Source organism: Vigna angularis, chromosome 2 (assembly GCF_016808095.1).
Source record: "Vigna angularis cultivar LongXiaoDou No.4 chromosome 2, ASM1680809v1, whole genome shotgun sequence".
In the NCBI taxonomy this organism is placed as follows: Eukaryota; Viridiplantae; Streptophyta; class Magnoliopsida; order Fabales; family Fabaceae; genus Vigna; species Vigna angularis.
Window position 1 is genome coordinate 10,030,987 of NC_068971.1, and position 19,080 is coordinate 10,050,066.

Here is a 19,080-nt window from a genome sequence, read left to right on the forward strand (position 1 = left end):
TTGGGATTTAGGGATAATGCAAAGGAAATAAATAATTGTAGACATAGAGGAGAAATAAAATGGAAAAACATGTTTAAACGGATATAAATAAGAGTTGAGGAAATTCTTTTCTTGTTTGAATGAGTGTAAAGAAATAAATTAGATAGAAACACTTTTATAACGACAAAATAATTTTAATCTGAAATCTTTGCAAAACATAAAGTTATTTAAATTATATTATTTTTAATTAAAAATTAAGCCAGATGGAAAAGGAGAGTGATTTCCTTCGCATTTTATTCCAATTTGGAGGGAAAACATTTCTTGTGGGTCCTACCAAAGTAACTTCCTTCTTTCCTGATTCTCTGTTCAAAGAAACGGTGAAATGTAGCAGTATTATATCCTTTTTCTATCCCAATTTTCTTTTGCTCTATTGTTACCCAAACAAACGAATGAGTTAAAAACCAGACTATGCTTGCATGTGTGTGCGAGAAAGCTGTGCTTATGGGGTTCTAAAAATAAGCAACATTGACATTATTCCAATATTATACTTTCCTCAGAAGCTGCATCTGTATTGACTATTAGTATTCACAGCAAGTTGTGAACTCATTTGAATTCATGTTGCTTGCAATTTTGATTAAATATTCTTTTGGATTCTTCTTGTTGATACATTCTTGGCACTTCATTAGATTATCCAACATAGGCATGTTGTTAGGTTCCTGGGTTTGGAACCTAACAAGAACACACTCAAAAGATAGAAATAGTAATGGAAGAATGTGTTTTGCTATTATTCACCGTAAAAGAATCTCTTTACAAAGACTGGTTTTGGGAGCACAACCTCCCTTTAGAGAGCCTAACCTCCCTTTAGAGAGCCTAACCTCCCCCCTCAGGATGATTGTTAGAACTACAAACAAAACAATTCACATAACTACAATTGTTTATTTGCTATTTATACAACCAATAACCTCGTTCCTCCTAACTGCTAAGGCAGTTAAGGCCGTTAGGCATTTAATGTTTTATTCTTTTTCTCATAAACTCACCCTCTTCTAACACATGTGGAATTCCATTTTCCTTTTTGTCAGTGAATTCACTTTTTGTTGTAACTTAGAATATTTAGCTTTTAATATTTGTCTCAGCCTGATCACTAGTGTTCTTTTTAGGAAATATATGCTGATTTATAAATGTGTGGGGACACCTGATATCTAAAACAATTTTTTTAATCTAAAACGACGTAAATGAAATTTTTTGGAATTAGATTTTTGTAAATCTGACTATTATTGTTTATGAAAGAGTTACTGTGCTTGGTACAGAGTATGTAAATACACTGTCATTTTCAATGTTAAGTACGTGACAATGTTTATATTTCAATATCAGACAATATTCCGTAATCCAAAAGAAGTCAAACCATATGATGTTCCATTCCCAGAACGCTGCAATCTTCCTGCAGCTGCCATCCATGCATCTTCAGATACAGTTGTGGTTGTTGATATGAATGCACCAGCAGCTCATGTTGTACAACACAAGTGGCAGCCTAATACACCTGATGGGCAGGGTACTCCTTTCCTCTTTCAACACAGAAAAGCTACATTAGCCTCTGCTGGTGGTACTATTATGCGCATGTTCAAAGCACCAGCCACATCTTCTGTCGAGTGGCAATTCCCCCAAGCAGTAGCATTTGCTGCATCTGGAATTAGAAGCCAAGCTGTTGTTTCTATAACATGCAACAAAGAAGTTATTACTGGTAAATCTAGAAAAGCTTAAGATTGTTTTGATATCCTGTCTCTTATCTATAAAGCGAGCTCTTTTGGTGGTTTTATACTAATGCTTGCAATACTTCGAATTAATTGAATAGTGTTATTTATCCACTACATGGAATATTTGGTAGGGTTTGAACCATAATTGTGTGGGATTATTTTCATGTTATAAAGTTTCCTTTTATTCTTAGTTCTAAAAACTGGGATGGAATGACTGGAAATCAGTCTAGTGTCTAGTCTGGTAACTCCAAAAAAGCTAGTTCATTTCAGAAAAGGTCCAAAACTGTGCAGAAAGCCAGTTTGAACTAGTATTTGTCAAATTTTTCCATTTCTATTTTAAATTTAAACTAAAAAATTTTAAGATAAATAAAAAACACATTTAAGGATTACATTTAGTTATAAATAATTTTTTCCCATTACTAGTATTTCTTATCTTACCAAAAATATAATTATGGTAATTTTTATTTTTTTTATATCTTAATTTCTTATAACATTACATTTTTTATTACTTTATACATTATATAATATAAAAAAAGTTTAACTGGTAGTGGTTCAACCACAATTCAACAACGTTGAACCAATGAACCATGAACCGAGAAGCAGTGGCTATATCTACAATACAAATCCAAGTTTTAAAACATTGCTTGTATGGTGATCAAATTTAGCATCCAAAAGCATTGTAATATCTACAATTCTGCATATCTGTGACCAATAAAATATATATTTTTTCATCGTCTTGGCTCTTACAGAGTTTTAGAAACATGGACTACATTTTGTTGTAGTTGGTTTTGTATACGTAATATTTGACATCTAATTTTGTAGTTTTGCTTCTGATTGATTAGGTGGGCATGCTGATAGTAGTATTAGGCTAATATCCTCAGATGGAGCTAAAACATTAGAAACAGCTTATGGGCATTGTGCTCCTGTAACATGCCTCGGTCTTTCACCTGATAGTAACTACCTAGTGACAGGATCCCGAGACACCACAGTATTACTCTGGAGAATACATAGGGCACTTGCATCCCACACAAGTGTCATGTCAGAACATTCCGCTGGAACAGGCACATCATCTTCAACTAGTAATGGTTCATCGCACATGCTAGAAAAAGACAGGAGACGACGAATTGAAGGTCCCATACAGGTTCTTCGGGGCCACCGCACTGAAATACTTAGTTGTTGTGTTAACTCGGATATTGGGATAGTTGTTTCTTGCTCCCATTCATCAGATGTCCTCTTGCACTCTATAAGAAGGGGGCGTTTAATTAGAAGGCTGGATGGTGTGGAGGCCCATATTGTCTGTCTTTCCTCTGAGGGGGTTGTAATGACTTGGAATGAATCTCAGCATACTCTCAGTACTTTTACACTTAATGGTACTCCAATTGCAAGAACACAATTGTCTCTCTTTTGCAGTATCAGTTGCATAGAAATTTCAGTTGATGGGATGAGTGCTTTGATTGGAATAAATTCCCTTGAAAATGGTAGACCCTATAATAATAGTCCAAACTCGCATAAGTCAGGTGACAATTTTTTTTCGGAATCAGAAGAAACTTTTGAAAACACTGGAATAGATGTTCCATCGCCATCTATTTGCTTCCTGGATATGCACACGCTCGAGGTACAGCATTAAAATTTCAGATTTAAATTTGCATTTACGATTTTTGACACATTAAAGTGCGGCATTCAATTCCTCATTTTTGTGCACCGAAACCAGGCATTTTATCTGAAAGAGCAACATTGAAAGCAAGCTTTTTTATTTCTTGTCTTGTAGTGGAATTATTATAAAAACCGTCTGCAGATATGTATTTTCAAATAAAAAATAATTGATTTCTAATGATACAAAGTAAATATTTTTGGACTAGCATTTTTTGTGGGTTCCCAATAGTAGTCAGTTTTCTCAAAGATCCCAAGTCTTCTCTACATTTTTGTGTAGGTATTTCATGTATTGAAGCTGAAAGAAGGGCAGGATATCACAGCTCTGGCTCTAAACAAGGATAACACAAATCTTTTGGTTTCAACTTTGGATAAGCAATTGATAATCTTTACTGATCCGGCTGTAAGTTAATTCTTTCATATGAAATACCAAATGGCCCTTGAACTGGAGTCCTTTTTTTTAATTCTCCTGAATTGTAAACTGATAAACAGAACAAACTTCATATATTGCCCATGCAGTTTCTTAAATTGCATAATATTAGTAGTCACTACATCACATCTGTGTAGTTTAATCTTTTTGTGTATTCTCTGGAACCAACCAAGTGCACAGAATCAAAATATTTTTGCGTTATACTAATGACTTTAAATGGTTGTGAAATTTCCACTATTCTTCTTACAACATCAAACCTTTAGTTGATGACAGCCACCGATGAAATTTGAACCTTTTATGTGCATGAAATGAAGGCCAACTATTTGTCTAAATAAATCTCTCTGTTGCGCCTGTAATTGTTTTAATGTCTAAACTGTCTCATTCGATGGTTATTAATACTGCCACTTACTGTTTGCAGTTAAGCTTGAAAGTTGTCGATCAAATGCTCAAGCTTGGCTGGGAAGGTGATGGACTTCAGCCTCTCATAAAATCGTAGCTTGTAGGGTATACATTAATGGGTTACAGATCTTCTACACACAATCAGTTAGGAAAGTTAGCTTGAGGTTATGACAGGTTTGTAAGCATATTGGTTGGACCCTTATGGTTTAGTCTTGTGACATATGTAGCATCCTACTATTACCACTAGTGTTAGATTTTTTAGATTTGGTAGAGGGTTCTTTGCTCCTCCGGTTGTGCTATAGTGTTGATATTGGACAAGCTTGAGTTCCGACTGAGGTTTGAGCCATTTTTGTCCCACCAATTTTTTTATTACAGAGAATTAAAATATAATAGCTATTCTTTCTTGTAATGCTGTTTCTACTCTTCCTTGTAATGCTGCTGCTTTGCAGATGTTTCGATTGATTAGATTTTGAGGTTTGAATGGTCAATATTTGTTAATATAATCAAATTTATGTTGTTACTTTTTCAAATATCTTGTCGTATAAACTGCTCCATGAATCAAAGTCCATGTTGCTGACGAGGAAAGGCTGCTACGGTATCAAATTGATCGTTTATTATCAAGACATTTTAATCGTTGCATATATATTGGGACATCTCTTAAAGCTTGAATGATAAGGAACTTGGAATTATTTTTTCCTGGCAACGCCTGTAATTTTAAAGGTATATTTATATGGTAATGGTCCTTTCACATCCTCGCTGCTCAGTATTACAACTAAATTTTATTATTTAAACATCTCATAAAATAAAGTGCACAAAAATGTTAGGTAGTTAAAAAGAATTATTGATATTTTAATGTTTTTTACCTTACTTTAATTGGGGATATCTCATTTAAAATGTTGGTAAATAGTTATTGTTTGATTTCATATATACGAATGTGTAAATGATAAAGTCAATCTTACCAACGTGTGTGGTGAAAAAAAAAATTATTCACGTTAAGTCGAGTAAATAAACTCTAATTAGCCATCACAATTGTGGATGATTTGAATAATTTGTGATTTGTTAGGCTTAATGTTTAGAGTTGTCACCGTATTAAAATAATCATGAAAGACGTCGTTCGGTACTTGTTTCATTGACGTATTGGTAAACTTAGTTTTAGTTCAATGAGATTTCTTTTTTCAGTTTATTAAACCAAACCGGCAAATAACAAAACCTTAAATCATTCTTAATTATATGTAAGTATAATTAGAAAAAAAAGGTTAAAAATTTGAATGACTTGTATTTAGAAAAAAAAAGTAGGCTTAATTAAATTGGGAGTATTTTCAATTGAATGTCATTTGATTAATTTTCCTTTTTAACCTAATGGCTTGTTATCTTATCTTTTCATGTATTGCACTCATTGTATACAAGTAATTTTTATTATTTTAATTAAAAATGTGTTTTATAATAAGATTGTTGTGATTCTTGCAACCATTATCTACGATTGTAATCATCATGAGAATTTTCTTATTATTCAAGATATTTTTAATTAAAATACTAAAAGTCATTTACTATTTTTCATTAAATACAATATTATTTTATATTAATTACAAAATCTCACCATTCTTATTCTTATAAACAAGTTAACAAGATGATAAGACAAAATAACAAAAATTAAATGATAGTAACTCAAGTAAAAGATAAAATTTTAAGTATTCAACATATAAAAAAAATAATTTAAAATATGAGAAACTTAAAACTTAATTAAGAAGAAATAAAATTGTTAAAATGTATGGTTTTAAAAAAGGAAAGACAATATTATATTAAATTATTAAATTAAAATAAAATAGTTAAATTTTTATTTTTATATTGAATATTTAGATTTAAAAGCAAACGGGTTTAAATGCATAATCCCTCGATCCTAAGTTAAATTATGTTTTAGTTTAGTCCCTTCTTCAAACTCTTATTCCTTAAACTTTTTGCATTTTCTCTTTCTCAACCATTTTTTTCTATTTTTTACTAAATCTTGTATTATATAATTGTCTTATTGTTGTTATATTAGATTTATTATTTTCTTTCGGAGGAGAATGTTTGCATGTTTATTTGAGTCTTAATTATATCAATAAACAATGAAGGTTCATTGAGTTTTAATCTAAAAGCATAAGGATGACCAATTAAAGTCTATGACAAATCATATTTATGATATTTACATATTATCTTCAATACCCACCCCTCTCTATTACTCAACAGTTTGTCTCAATTTAAAAGGACAATCATATTTTCTTGTGTAAGTTGAGTATCACATTTATATTTCTTATATTTTCACTGTTTTCACGTCTTAACAAAAACATATATGTCTTTCTCTCAAGTTGATCATTAACTTTATCAGAACTTACAATCATAACAACAAAACTAAGATTGAAACAATTGTTGAACCCAGAAAAACTCATCACTATATGAAATATTTCATCAACTATGAAGTTATCAATATAATCTTCATTGCATCTCATTTATAAAAGAAGATAAATATGAATGAAACTCTCATAAAATCTATAAAACTTAAAGAATAGTCTTCATACCAAGATTTTAACTACATACAACATCACATGAGCATACAATAGCTCACTTTGTTCAATAATAATAACTAAAACGAAGATAAAAATAAACTCATAAAACAAAAACAAGCCAAATTAAAAAAAATAAGTGAATTTTGAAATTTGAGAAACTCTTTAACCAAAGTTTAAAATTCAAGAAATAACAAAATTGAATTTCAAAATTCGAGAGAAGAGAGAACTAGATTTCAAAATGTAATACACTTCTTAACCATATTTTAAAATCTAGGACACTCATACGCTCAGTTTCAAAATCCAATATTTACATCAAACAAGATTTTACATCATGCAAATATGGTTTTAAAAAATAATAAACAATTATGAAAAACTAAAAAAGAAAAACATTGAAAATGAAGAAGGAAGTAAATATCGCTAAGCTTCAACGTAAACAACAATGAAATATAAATGCATTGAAGAACTATTGAAGAAGAAAACAAAGTAAAAGAAGAAGAACCCCTTTGAAAGGAAGAAGAATAACAAATAAAAAACACTATTGAATATGATTAGTGAAAATGACTTAGGATATTTGGAGAACTAAATATAGCATGACAACACTAAATATGGTGGGTAGGAAATAATTACTACTTACCTAATTAATTTAATAATTTAAATATATATTTTATAGGGTTATAATGGGAATCACAATGATGGTTGGGAGTGGTACAAGAAAAACGTGGAGTGCAGGAAGAAAGCCTCACCAAAAAGATATCCAATTACAGACGGGTCAAGTTACCCCAATTGAAGTGTTGGGACCCGACCCAAGAGTTAGATGGGAGGAAACGGTGCGTATCAATTGTTCAAACTGAATCGCCTTTGTCGAGCCCTAATTTGAATTTGTGCGCCAGTCTCAAACCAGTGCAGTGAAAATCGTGTGTATCTGCAATGGAGGTTCTGTATTCGAAGCTCTACGACAAGTACACCAAACTCAAGGTTTGTTCTTTCATCAATAACCGACAAAGATTATTATGCTTCATTACTGATTCTTCGTTTTATTTATCGTTGAAGTCTAAGAAACTCTCTGATTTGGATCACCTAAACAAAGAGCAAGAAGTTAAATTCGTGAATTACTTGTCCGGTACGTTTCTTCTTCGTCCCTTTCTGCGTGACTTACCGGAAGAACAACGAACGTGTTATGAATTTCGAAGACTTTGGGTGTTTCAGCTGCGGAAGAGTTGATTGAGCACTTGAAGAGCGAAAAGGAAGAGCTTCTTGGACAAGTCAATGAGTTGAGAACTGAATTGGCTTCACTTAGGCACGTTTTCAAAATGCATCTATTTTTAAGCATATAATTTAGTTCATATGCTGGTCGTAAATTCTCAAATTGGTCTTTACATGTAAACATTTATTAAATTGATTCTTACAGTTACCTTGCTGATTTAGTCAGTGTTATCATACTCTGACTGTTAACCTCTTACTTATCTCTAATTCTTAATTTGATCTGCACATATAGGGACCAAATTACAAATGTGTTAAGAATGTATAAGGGGATTGATGGTGGCAGGGACCAAACCTTTAACGCTTACTATTATAGGGATTGGCTGAAGAAGTTTTCTATATATAGAGCCCAAATTGAGAATCTACAACTAATAAGACTGAATCATGCGATTAACCTTTTTTTTTTAATTTCTTTTCTGTTGTTGATTTTTAAGGAATGTTTTATATTGTTGGTATACTCAAATTTTTTACTTTAAATTTCAGGGCAGCCAAGGATAAAGAGATTACAGATTGTCAGATGCTTTTGATGGAGGAAAGAGAGAAAAGTGAGACTTTCGATTTCTTTTGTGGTTCTTAAATTTAAGTTAAATGCTTGTTAAAAAAATTAGCATGGATGTTTTATTGTGGGCTTTCATATTTTGACAGTTTGCATTACCTTGTCCCTTCCACAATGACCAAAAGCCTTTTGTCACAATTAGTGTCAGTTTCGTGGATCAAATGACGCCATATTTTCTAATTGGCATTTATTTACTTGAAAGAAAAATAGGCAAATTTCCACTTCATACTGGTACTTTGGATGTGGATTCTGTTTCTAGCAAAGTCATAAATATTAGTTAAGGTTGTCAGACCTAATTTGTTTTATATCCGGCAGTATTGTTGGCTTTGGGAAAGTGAATCTGATTTTCCTTTCAATGAGACTTCATGATTCTTTAAAGTTACTTTGTGATTTACTTATTCCTCTCAAGAAACAAAGAATATAGTAGTTATTAATCCTTCGGACTTGTTTAGATTTGCAACAGAAATTAGCTAACTTTAGTTTTTAGTTAATTGCTTTGAGTCTGAAACTGTTTTAGTTACTTTTCGTATTTTACTGATCAATTCTTTACTGAAAAGGGAATCACGGTGTGTGGTTTACCATTATGATAGCTTACCTAGTTAATCTTTTTGGTTTGAACTTTGATGGGAATCTATATTCAATGTTGGAGTTTGGTTATGTTTCATTGCCTCTTTTGTGAATGCAAGTTCACTACAGTATTTTTATGTACCTTTCTTTGAGCGCACTTCAATTTCATTTCTTCTTCTATGTTGATGATTTGGATGTAAACTGTGGCAGATGAAGCTCTTTCTAGAGAAGTGGAAAAGTTGCTAAAGTCTCACCAGGAGAGAACATCTGATTTAAATAATATGAAGGCTAACTCCAACAACAGCTCATCTATAAGAATGACAAGAAAACGGAAAAGGCAGAATGATTTGGAGAAAGAAGCAAGGTTTATATCTTTTGAAAATGACGGTAATTCTGTGGAGACTTGCAAAGAAACTGCTTCTGGTAAGGTGAGAATTTAAAAACCTAAAAATAGATATAAGTATGTGCTTATATATATGTGTGCGTTCGAATTAATTCATTTGGGTTGAAAATGTAATCACTTTAATATGCTGTAAAAAAGCTGCTGGAGCGTTGTACCAAGGCTAATGATCAATCAGGTTGGTATTAGCACTTGCAATTTGTGCTTTATGTGGGAACCATTTGGTTGGATATTTGGTATGTTTAATATGTCCTTCATTGTGTTTTACAGGCATTGATTTACAAGAAAGTGGACATGATAACTGGCTCATTCATGTCCTTTTTGAGTATGCACTGGGCATGAAACTATCCATTATCGATCAATCTGGACAAATGTGCCTTTCTGCGCTGCATCAATCAAGTGGTAATTCATAATTTTGGATTGTAACGAATTTTTTGCTTCATTATTTCCTAGTCTTATTATACATTGTTTCTTAGTTAATAGCCTATTGGAATGTTGATAATTAAGATGCTTAGTTATAGTGTTTAAATGTGGACATATTTCTGGAATTCTGATGGATTGTTTGGTGGGCAAGACTCAAGATAAAGTAAGGTAGATAGGATGAGAGGGAAACAAAAATGAAGTAAACAAAATGGGCATGATTAGCTCTTATCCTGTCGAGTGTGTAAACACACCAAATAATATAAGATAGAGCATCGACACAAGACACACTGATCTAGTTGTGTGATAATCATAAAAGCACTGCATGAAAAGAAAGGTGAAGACATTCTGTCATGAAAAGACCTCATTTTCCTGCCTTCTCATGATTTCTCTTTAAATAACCAGGTTTTTTTTTTAGGGGGATAAGATAACCAGTATCGCTTTTTCGACACTCTTTAATTTTTAACTCTGAATTCAAAGCTATTCTATTCAGTTCAGCACGACCTTTGTTTTGTGGTCCATTTTTTTGACAAAACTGATCTTGGTCACAAGTTTTAAATAAAGTTCTATCCATTCAACATTTTGCAGATATATGTAACTGCCTGGTTAACATGTTTCTTTTATTTAACCCTGATAGGTTACTCCTTCAGCATATCATGGATTAGCAAATCACCTAGTAATGAGGACGCAGAGCTGCTGTACCATGCCATATCTCTTGGCACATTTGAAAGAGTGGCACCAGAATGGATGAGGGAGGACATCATGTTCAGCCCCAGCATGTGCCCCATCTTCTTCGAAAGGGTATCTCGTGTTACTAAGTTGAACCATTAATGTTTTGTAGCATTGATTCCATTGCCCCCTCATGTGGATTTGCTGTACATATTTCCTGCTTGGAGAGCTAAGAGTTCCTGCATGTAGATTTGCATCTTTCTCTCCATTTCCATTTCCTAATCCATTTGCTAACTCAAAGACTTTGTAAGGTTTCCCAGAAGAGGTTTTACAGAGCTCGTACAGCTTAGTCTATCACACACCAGACAGCAAGAATCTGATTAAGTTATTAAAGGTTCTTATTTCTTCACAAGTTTTTTAATTTTTCAAAAACTTTTTCGGTAAATGTCATGAAAGTATGCCTATGTAAGCTATTTTACTAAAGTTGTTTATTTCTATACACTCCAAGAATCACACAACTATTGTTAAAGGGAAAAATAATGATTAATTTCGCTTCTTTAAGAAACAAGTTGGTCTGTGACTGTTGTAAACACAGGGTCACTCAGTTTATAAGATATTCTTTCAAAATATGTAACATTTGTCATTACAATAACTAATTAAGTATACAAATTAACAGGTTTTACACACATTTTGTCAAATATTTTACCCACAAATACTTTGTAATTTCATCAATTAAAATATATTTTAATTAGAAATCTACTTCAATATACTGTTGGTATAAAAAAATAAATTTCATGTTGTTAACCTATCAAGTTTTTAAGGCAAATAATTATATAAAACAGGGCCAATAATTATACTAGAAGATGATGTAAAAACACATTTACACTTCTAGTGAATGATATTTTTAGTTTCATATTAAGAAATTGATTCAGGATCAAAATTGATTTCGTGTATAAATAACTTCTAGTAGATTTTTCTATGGTAACGAATTTTACAACTACCCTCATTTAGTAACAAATTAATTCCAATATCAATCACGATCACTGCAAAATTAATACTTCAGTAAGTACCTGAACTTCTTGAGAAATTTTTAATTAGGCTTTTAAACAAAACAAAATTATAGTCAAGTTTTTTAATCTTTAATTATTTTTGAAATTGAATCTTTAAAATTTATTTATACGGACTTAAAATCTTAAAAAGAAATTGGCAATTTTAGTAGTTCCAAATCTCAAATTAAAAAATATAGTAGATTAACTATTTAGTTACAATCTTGAAATAATTGGTAAGCATAAGCATCATCAATTTTACTCCAAAAGACACGCTCACTGTTCCTGTCACCGAAGCACGTAATGGTGGTGACTGTTTGAGCTAAGACAAGCTTATACTTTTACTAAAAATCAATTCCAACGTATTCACTAAAAAACCTATCAAATCAAAATACAGTAATAATAAGTTAAACGCACGCAAATCAAAATGGGCTTTTGCGAGTGATGAAAACCGAAAACGGAAAATCGCGTTTGTGACTGAGGAATGAGTTTCTTTCAGGGAATTATTGATTCCTTAAACTCCATCTTCGTCCCAGATAACAATCACAACACCGCAAATTCTTCTTCTTCTTCTTCTTCTTCTTCAAAGGATCCAATGGAAGCTCCTCCTCCTTCCGTTTCGAACGAGCGCGTGGCTTACAAGCTGAAAGGCTACTTCGATTTGGCGACGCAGGAGATCGCGAAGGCCGTTAGGGCTGAGGAATGGGGTTTGGCAGACGACGCGCTTCTTCACTACAGGAACGCGCAATCGATCCTTGTCGAAGCTAATTCAACTCCAGTTCCTTCCTACATCACCTCCAGGTTCTCGCTATTTCACGCCGATCATTCGACGCGAAAGTAGGGTTTGTGGATTCTAATAATATGAATGTTTTGTTCATGGAAACTGTGGCAGTGAGCAGCAGAAGGTGCAGTCATATCGTGAGAAGATATCCAAATGGCAGAGTCAAGTTTCTGAGAGATTGCAAACTCTCTCTAGACGAGCTGGTAGCTCATCAGCCAATCAGGTACCCATGTTGATGATGTTTTGGATTTTGAACGTTGAAGGTGTTTGAAGGTCCTGAGCCTGTTAAATTAGAATGATCGAGTGTTCTTACTTTAAATAGGGCGTAGGATACTAATTTCATGATTATAATTTATAATGAGCCTTTAATATTTCTTTTCTTTTCCTCAAAAATGTTTACAGAGCACCGCTGCAATACCGATCAAGCCATTGGGTACTAGAAAAAATGTGTTACAAAAGCCTCCTCAAAGAATAGGTCAGGTGAATAAAGTTGGAAGCCCAAAATCGAGTCAAGCATCTGGTGTAAATTATGATACCAAACTAGTTGAAATGATTAACACTGCCATAGTAGATAGAAGTCCATCTGTTAGATGGGAAGATGTTGGTAAGAATCTATGCATGTATGCTTCTTTGTTTTATATATTATCATTTCTTTGATTATTAGTATGGAAATGCAGCCGGGCTCGAAAAGGCAAAGCAATCTTTAATGGAGATGGTTATTTTGCCAACTAAGAGAAGAGACTTGTTTACTGGTCTTCGAAGGCCAGCCAGAGGTAATGCCTTAGGGCCTCAATATTGAATCATGGTAAAAATCGAAGTATGAAAATGCCAAATATTGAAATTGTTGAACCCTTTTTGTTCTAGGTTTGCTTCTCTTTGGTCCACCTGGTAATGGAAAAACCATGCTTGCCAAAGCAGTGGCGTCAGAATCACAAGCAACATTTTTTAATGTCACGGCAGCTTCCTTGACATCAAAATGGGTTCGCTCTATCTCTGCGTATAAGTTGGAATTACAGGGTTTTAGGCGTAGCGGGAGGAAAAGGAAATAAAAGATACTTAATACATGAATATTTGACAAATGTTATATATTTCTTACAAAATCCTTATTTAGAATAGACTAATACTAGAATCCAAACTATATAATGAAACAAATCATGAAACATTAGAAAATATGGAAGTTAATCTCAAACAGGTAATCCTAGATGTTCTAAATTAGTTTAAAATAAAGTGAAGTTATTATTGGATAATTTTCGTACATTCTAGCAGTTTCCTTTTTTTAATCTCGTTTATTTCTTCTGTTCATATGTTTAATGGTTAAGTTTATTCCATGATTGACTTGTGCTCAATAGGTGGGTGAAGGTGAAAAGCTTGTCCGGACACTATTCATGGTAGCTATATCAAGACAGCCATCAGTAATTTTCATTGATGAGGTATTTCCCTCATGTAGAGATATAGAGTTACTGTTCTCCCCATAATAAATATTACTAGAAAGACATCATAGAAGAATATGTTTGGAGAATAGGGAAAAAATTTTAGCTTGCTTTTAAAAGCAACAAAGTACTTCAGAATCAGTTCAAGAGTTTTGTTTGATAACTATTTTGAAGTTTTGAACATGTCCAACTGCCCCATGCTTTTCAATTATTTTGTTTGAAACTTGGTTCACAGCACAATAATAATTGATTTTTGTTGAGAGAAAAAAAAAAGAGAATGTGATGATTTCATATACCGTGTGTTGTGTCATAAATAGATAAGTTACAGTTATCCAAAACTATAAGATGATAATAATAATTATAAGGACAACAACAATTTATCCATGCACCCCACTTACATTATTTCTAACAACTTTCATTGAATTTATCATTCTTAACAGCATAGAGAGCTTGTTTTAAAAGGAAATGGCTAAGGGTCCCTTCTGATAAAAGTTATATCCGGTATCTTTTATCTTCTAACTGAAATAGGCTAAATATTTATTAAGATTGATGATGCACATAAGCAATTCCAGTATCTACATTTTGTGAAAGCACTTCCGGTGTCTACCTTTTTTGTGAAACAGATTATTTCTTTATCACATTAGTCTGTCCTTCATAAAAAGGAGAATTTACAAAGCAGAAAGTAAAGTTTATATTTGCATCTCCATTTTTCTCCACTAACAGTAGTCGTTTTTCTCTTAACTAATAACAGATTGATAGTATAATGTCAACAAGGTTGGCCAATGAGAATGATGCCAGCAGACGATTAAAATCTGAATTTCTTATCCAGTTTGATGGGGTGACCTCCAATCCTGATGATATTGTGATTGTAATTGGTAAGCATTACATCTGAAGATACTTAGTTATTCACTTTCTAAAATCAAGCAAGATTTAGATTTTAGATCCAGTACACTGGTTTAGTTTTCTTTTTGGTAATAGGTGCAGTTTCTGGTCTTAGTTCCCCTTTTTGGTAAACCCTCATCTGGGAACATTGGAATTTGTGACATTCTTGTTGTAACGCCTCAATTTAGTCATCGGAAGTTATTTGTCATCACATAAGTCCTATAAAAGTTTTAGTCACCATATTAGTTCCTCAATGATTTCAAGTGTCATCACATTTGTCCTCCAAAGATTGTTGTCGTCATATTAGCCCCATAGATGGGCTTTGGGCTTTACTTCTGTTTGCTCCTTTAAATTCAGCTGAATCTCACACTTGTAGTATGTTAAGAACATATTAATTCCTTTCCTTGCTGGCCTGCATTGTAATCTGTCCTAAAAACGTGGGATCTGTGTATAATGGGATGCCAAACTGAATTAAGCCATTGTGTATGTGGAATTGCTTGTTTTATCTTCATAATTTTTTTTTATATTCCACAACGAGTCTGAATATAGATACAAGTGAATACCTGGTCATGTGTCTATAAATCTATTAGTCTTGCTGAATTCATTAGTTCCCTTCTCCTTAATATAGGTGCGACAAATAAGCCACAAGAATTGGATGATGCAGTTCTTAGGAGACTGGTAAGAATTTCTTTAGTATCCTCCTATACTGGATATGTAGAAAATATAGTTCCAGAATGTCATGTTGCTCATGTGACTTTAAATGATTCATCACTGTTAGAAAATGTTATTTTTTTTCTTGAGCTGATGGTGTGAAATATTGTACAGGGATATAACTTTCTGTTTATCTTTTGCTCAATGATTACTATATACCTTGTAATAGGTTAAGAAATGAGGTGATCATATAATTCTGTATGAAATCGAAACCCATTTATAGATAATTTTATTTTGCTTGTATACCTTTGTTAATTGTAACATGTCTGTATTTAGTATACGATAAACTTCTGTTCTAATAATCAGTATTATCTTGTACGTACCTTGAGGCATAGGTTAGACTGTAGAAATTGGTTTTATATTTGTAGGGAGTTTCTATTTGCATGTCAATGTGGCATTCATTTGTTTCTTTAACCCAAACTTATGCTCCCTGTTAAGATTCCTCCAACAACATTTCTGAAATGTTTTGTGGAAAACTAGTCTTCAAAAAAAGAATCGTTAGAACATATTGAATTATATTTTTCAAGAGATATGTCATTTATTCCCATTGAAATCTGTGCATGATTGTATGCCATGGATGGACGCTGATTTTAAACTAATATCTTTGAACCATACATGCTGCTTCTCTACTTACACTTTTTGTGTTCACTGTTAAATCTTTACTAGGTAAAGAGAATATACGTACCTTTACCAGATGAAAATGTTCGAAAGCTTCTGTTAAAACACAAGCTCAAGGGTCAAGCATTCTCCTTACCTAGTAAGCAATGTGCTCATATTTTATGTTGTGATACTTCTTTTGATATATGAGTACTCGGTGATACTACAGAGTGTATTTCCTGGTTATTTATTCTTCTATAGGGTAATTCTGAGTTTACTGTGGCTAGCTTGTACCTTCATATATTCTGGTTTCATCTGAAACTTAATGCCAAATCTGGTCGAATTAATCTACTGCTTATCGTTTGCCAAAGAAATACTTGAAAATGCAAAAGTTTTATTAGTTGTTAGAGTTGTTATTTTCTGTTTGCTTTAAACTTGTCATTGAAATCTTCTAAAAGGAAGCTCCAGATTATCATCATTATTGATATTATTATTATTATTATTATTATTATTATTATTATTTGCACTTTTCTGCTTTCAACTAAAAGCTTTGGACTTTTATGTTGCAGGTAGAGATCTAGAGAAGCTTGTAAAAGAGACAGAAGGTAACTATTTGTAGCTAAAATACTTGTTTTGCTTCTTCCTAATTTGACTCGTGATGGAAAAGAAATTAGAACAATGAGATTTTCTTTTCTTTTTCCCTTTTTAAACGTGATCATAATGTTTGTTATTCTTGGTTTGTAGGATATTCTGGTAGTGATCTGCAAGCCTTGTGTGAAGAAGCTGCAATGATGCCAATTAGAGAGTTGGGTGCTGACATTCTTACTGTTAAGGCTAATCAGGCATGCTATTTGATTTGAATTACTAGATCTTAGATGCGGATTAGTATAATCTTGTAAATGAGAACCTTTCTCTCATTGTTAGAAGTTAACTAATTTAAGTTTTACCAGGTAAGAGGACTAAGGTACAAGGATTTTAAGAAGGCAATGGCTGTAATTAGACCGAGCTTAATCAAAAGTAAGTGGGAAGAGCTTGAGCGCTGGAATAAGGAATTTGGCTCTAATTGAAGTCATGTTATTAAACTCCATGTGCATGAAATTCGAAGAAAATAAACCATTGTATTATTAGTGTGTACATAACTAAAATTAGACAAGACAAAGACATCAAGGTTAGTGGCTATAAAAATAGGTGCTGCTTATTTTGTAAATGGCTGGCTATCCTAAAATCCAATTTAGCTGCTAGCCTCCACACCATGGTTTCCAACGTAGAAACCTTCAAATGCCTGTCATTAATCATTTTAACTTTTACTCTCTGTACATCTTTAAGATTACATTTTAACTTTTATTCTTTGTACATCTTTAAAACTTTATAAACATGTCAGCATATGAATTTTGAAGTTGATAATCATATAGTGATTTCTATTTTTTATTTTTAAGTTTTTATCAATAAAATGTAGGGATTATGATGCTTTTAGTTGAACTCATGTGATGGATTCATTATAAACCTAATTTTGAGAGTTTATTGGACATCATTTATGAAGAGGAATCTCTTTCAACTTCTCAAGTGTCTCTCTATCTCTTATATCTTTGGCTATATTTTAATTTTATATATGGTTATCCTTAAATGTAACATTTGTTTCATTCTTTTTCAATTAACTTATAAAATGCAAGTCTCTCAACTAAATCAATATTTGTATTTATGTAGTTTTGAGGATTTGTTCATGAAAGTCGGAATAAGTTTTGGAATAAGTTTTAGAATAAGATTTTTAGGAAGAAACGTATATAAAATCTTTTTAAAGGATTTTTCAGAATGTATGAAATACATAAGGGGGTGCAGAAAGCAATAATTGACGGGATCTGTCTGGCTTGGTTGTCAGAAGCAAATTCTATCGGATACTCATGGGTTACTCCCTACACCACCACACACATTGCTCTTTACACCACTCCACTTTTTTTAAATTTCAAAACTATCCTTTATACTTTAAAATATCCTACACCTCCTCCTTTTTTCTTGAATGGATGTTGACATCCATTGAAGAAAAAATTCTTCAACGAATGTGCCACATCCGTTTAGTTTTTTTTTTTTTTAAGTTTTTAGTTTTTTTAAGTTTTTAAATTAATATATAAATTTTATTTAATTTTTTTTTAAATTATTACTTAATTATTTATAAATTAATTTTATTTTATTTTATTTTATTAAAATTATTACTTAATTATTTATAAATTAATTTTATTTTATTTAATAAAATAATTATTATTAATTTAATTTACATATTATTATTTTAAATAATAATTAAAATACTTTTTAAAAATTTATTAAATCCGTGAAGTTTTTTTCTTTTTAAAGTTTTTAGTTTTTTATTTTATTATATTTTAAATTAATATATAAATATTATTTAATTTTGTTAAAATTATTATTTAATTAATTATAAATTAATTTTATTTTATTTAATAAAATAATTATTATTAATTTAATTTATGTATTATTATTTAAATAATAAAATAGTTTTTAAAAATTTATTAAAACGGACGTTGTAACATGAAGTTTTTTCTTTTTAAATTTTTAGTTTTTAATTTATTATATTTTAAATTAATATATAAATATTATTTAATTAATTTAAAATTATTATTTAATTATTTATGAATTAATTTTATTTTATTTAATAAAATAATAATAATTAATTTATTTTATATATTAATATTTAAATAATAATCAAATAGTTTTAAAAACATTATTAAAACGCAATCCGGCATATCTGTTGAAGATTTTTTTTTCTTTTTAAATAAAATAAATAAATTAAAATATAAAATATATGAACGAACGGAACGGATATTGACATTTGTTTTAGAGAAGGGCAAAATTGGTATGGAATGATGTAGAAAACATTTGGTGGTGGTGGAGGGAGCAACTGCCGATACTCATACACGTTCAAGAAAATGAGAGATGCCTGTTTTGGAAGAAAAAGTAATATCTGAAGTGAGAAAGAGAAAGCATTTTAATTTAGTGATT

The 19,080-nt window shown here is 31.5% G+C and overlaps 3 protein-coding genes across 3 annotated transcripts in view; all 3 read left to right on the top strand.

Annotated features, from left to right (window-relative positions):
- The window catches only part of LOC108328806 (BEACH domain-containing protein C2), a 55,326-nt gene extending 50,708 nt beyond the window's left edge, over positions 1-4,618 (top strand). The window contains exons 29-32 of the mRNA XM_017562695.2: positions 1,351-1,717; positions 2,573-3,345; positions 3,661-3,783; positions 4,229-4,618. Coding sequence (XP_017418184.1) covers positions 1,351-1,717; positions 2,573-3,345; positions 3,661-3,783; positions 4,229-4,306 — 1,341 coding nt within the window. The 3' untranslated portion in view covers positions 4,307-4,618. The remainder of the gene's footprint in view (positions 1-1,350; positions 1,718-2,572; positions 3,346-3,660; positions 3,784-4,228) is intronic.
- Positions 4,619-7,590: 2,972 nt separating this feature from the next.
- On the top strand, positions 7,591-10,981 carry LOC108328285 (uncharacterized). The gene is made up of 8 exons (XM_017562123.2): positions 7,591-7,727; positions 7,803-7,872; positions 7,959-8,049; positions 8,496-8,557; positions 9,346-9,563; positions 9,677-9,713; positions 9,806-9,937; positions 10,593-10,981. Exons 1-8 carry the CDS (start codon positions 7,680-7,682, stop codon positions 10,784-10,786), a joined length of 852 nt encoding a protein of 283 aa, XP_017417612.1. The 5' UTR covers positions 7,591-7,679; the 3' UTR covers positions 10,787-10,981.
- Positions 10,982-12,039: 1,058 nt separating this feature from the next.
- LOC108326816 (uncharacterized) lies at positions 12,040-17,539 on the top strand. Its single transcript, XM_052873610.1, has 12 exons — positions 12,040-12,471; positions 12,563-12,674; positions 12,854-13,055; positions 13,129-13,224; positions 13,316-13,431; positions 13,801-13,881; positions 14,633-14,756; positions 15,392-15,441; positions 16,141-16,231; positions 16,641-16,676; positions 16,816-16,913; positions 17,022-17,539. Exons 1-12 carry the CDS (start codon positions 12,155-12,157, stop codon positions 17,136-17,138), a joined length of 1,440 nt encoding a protein of 479 aa, XP_052729570.1. The 5' UTR covers positions 12,040-12,154; the 3' UTR covers positions 17,139-17,539.
- Positions 17,540-19,080: the final 1,541 nt, after the last annotated feature.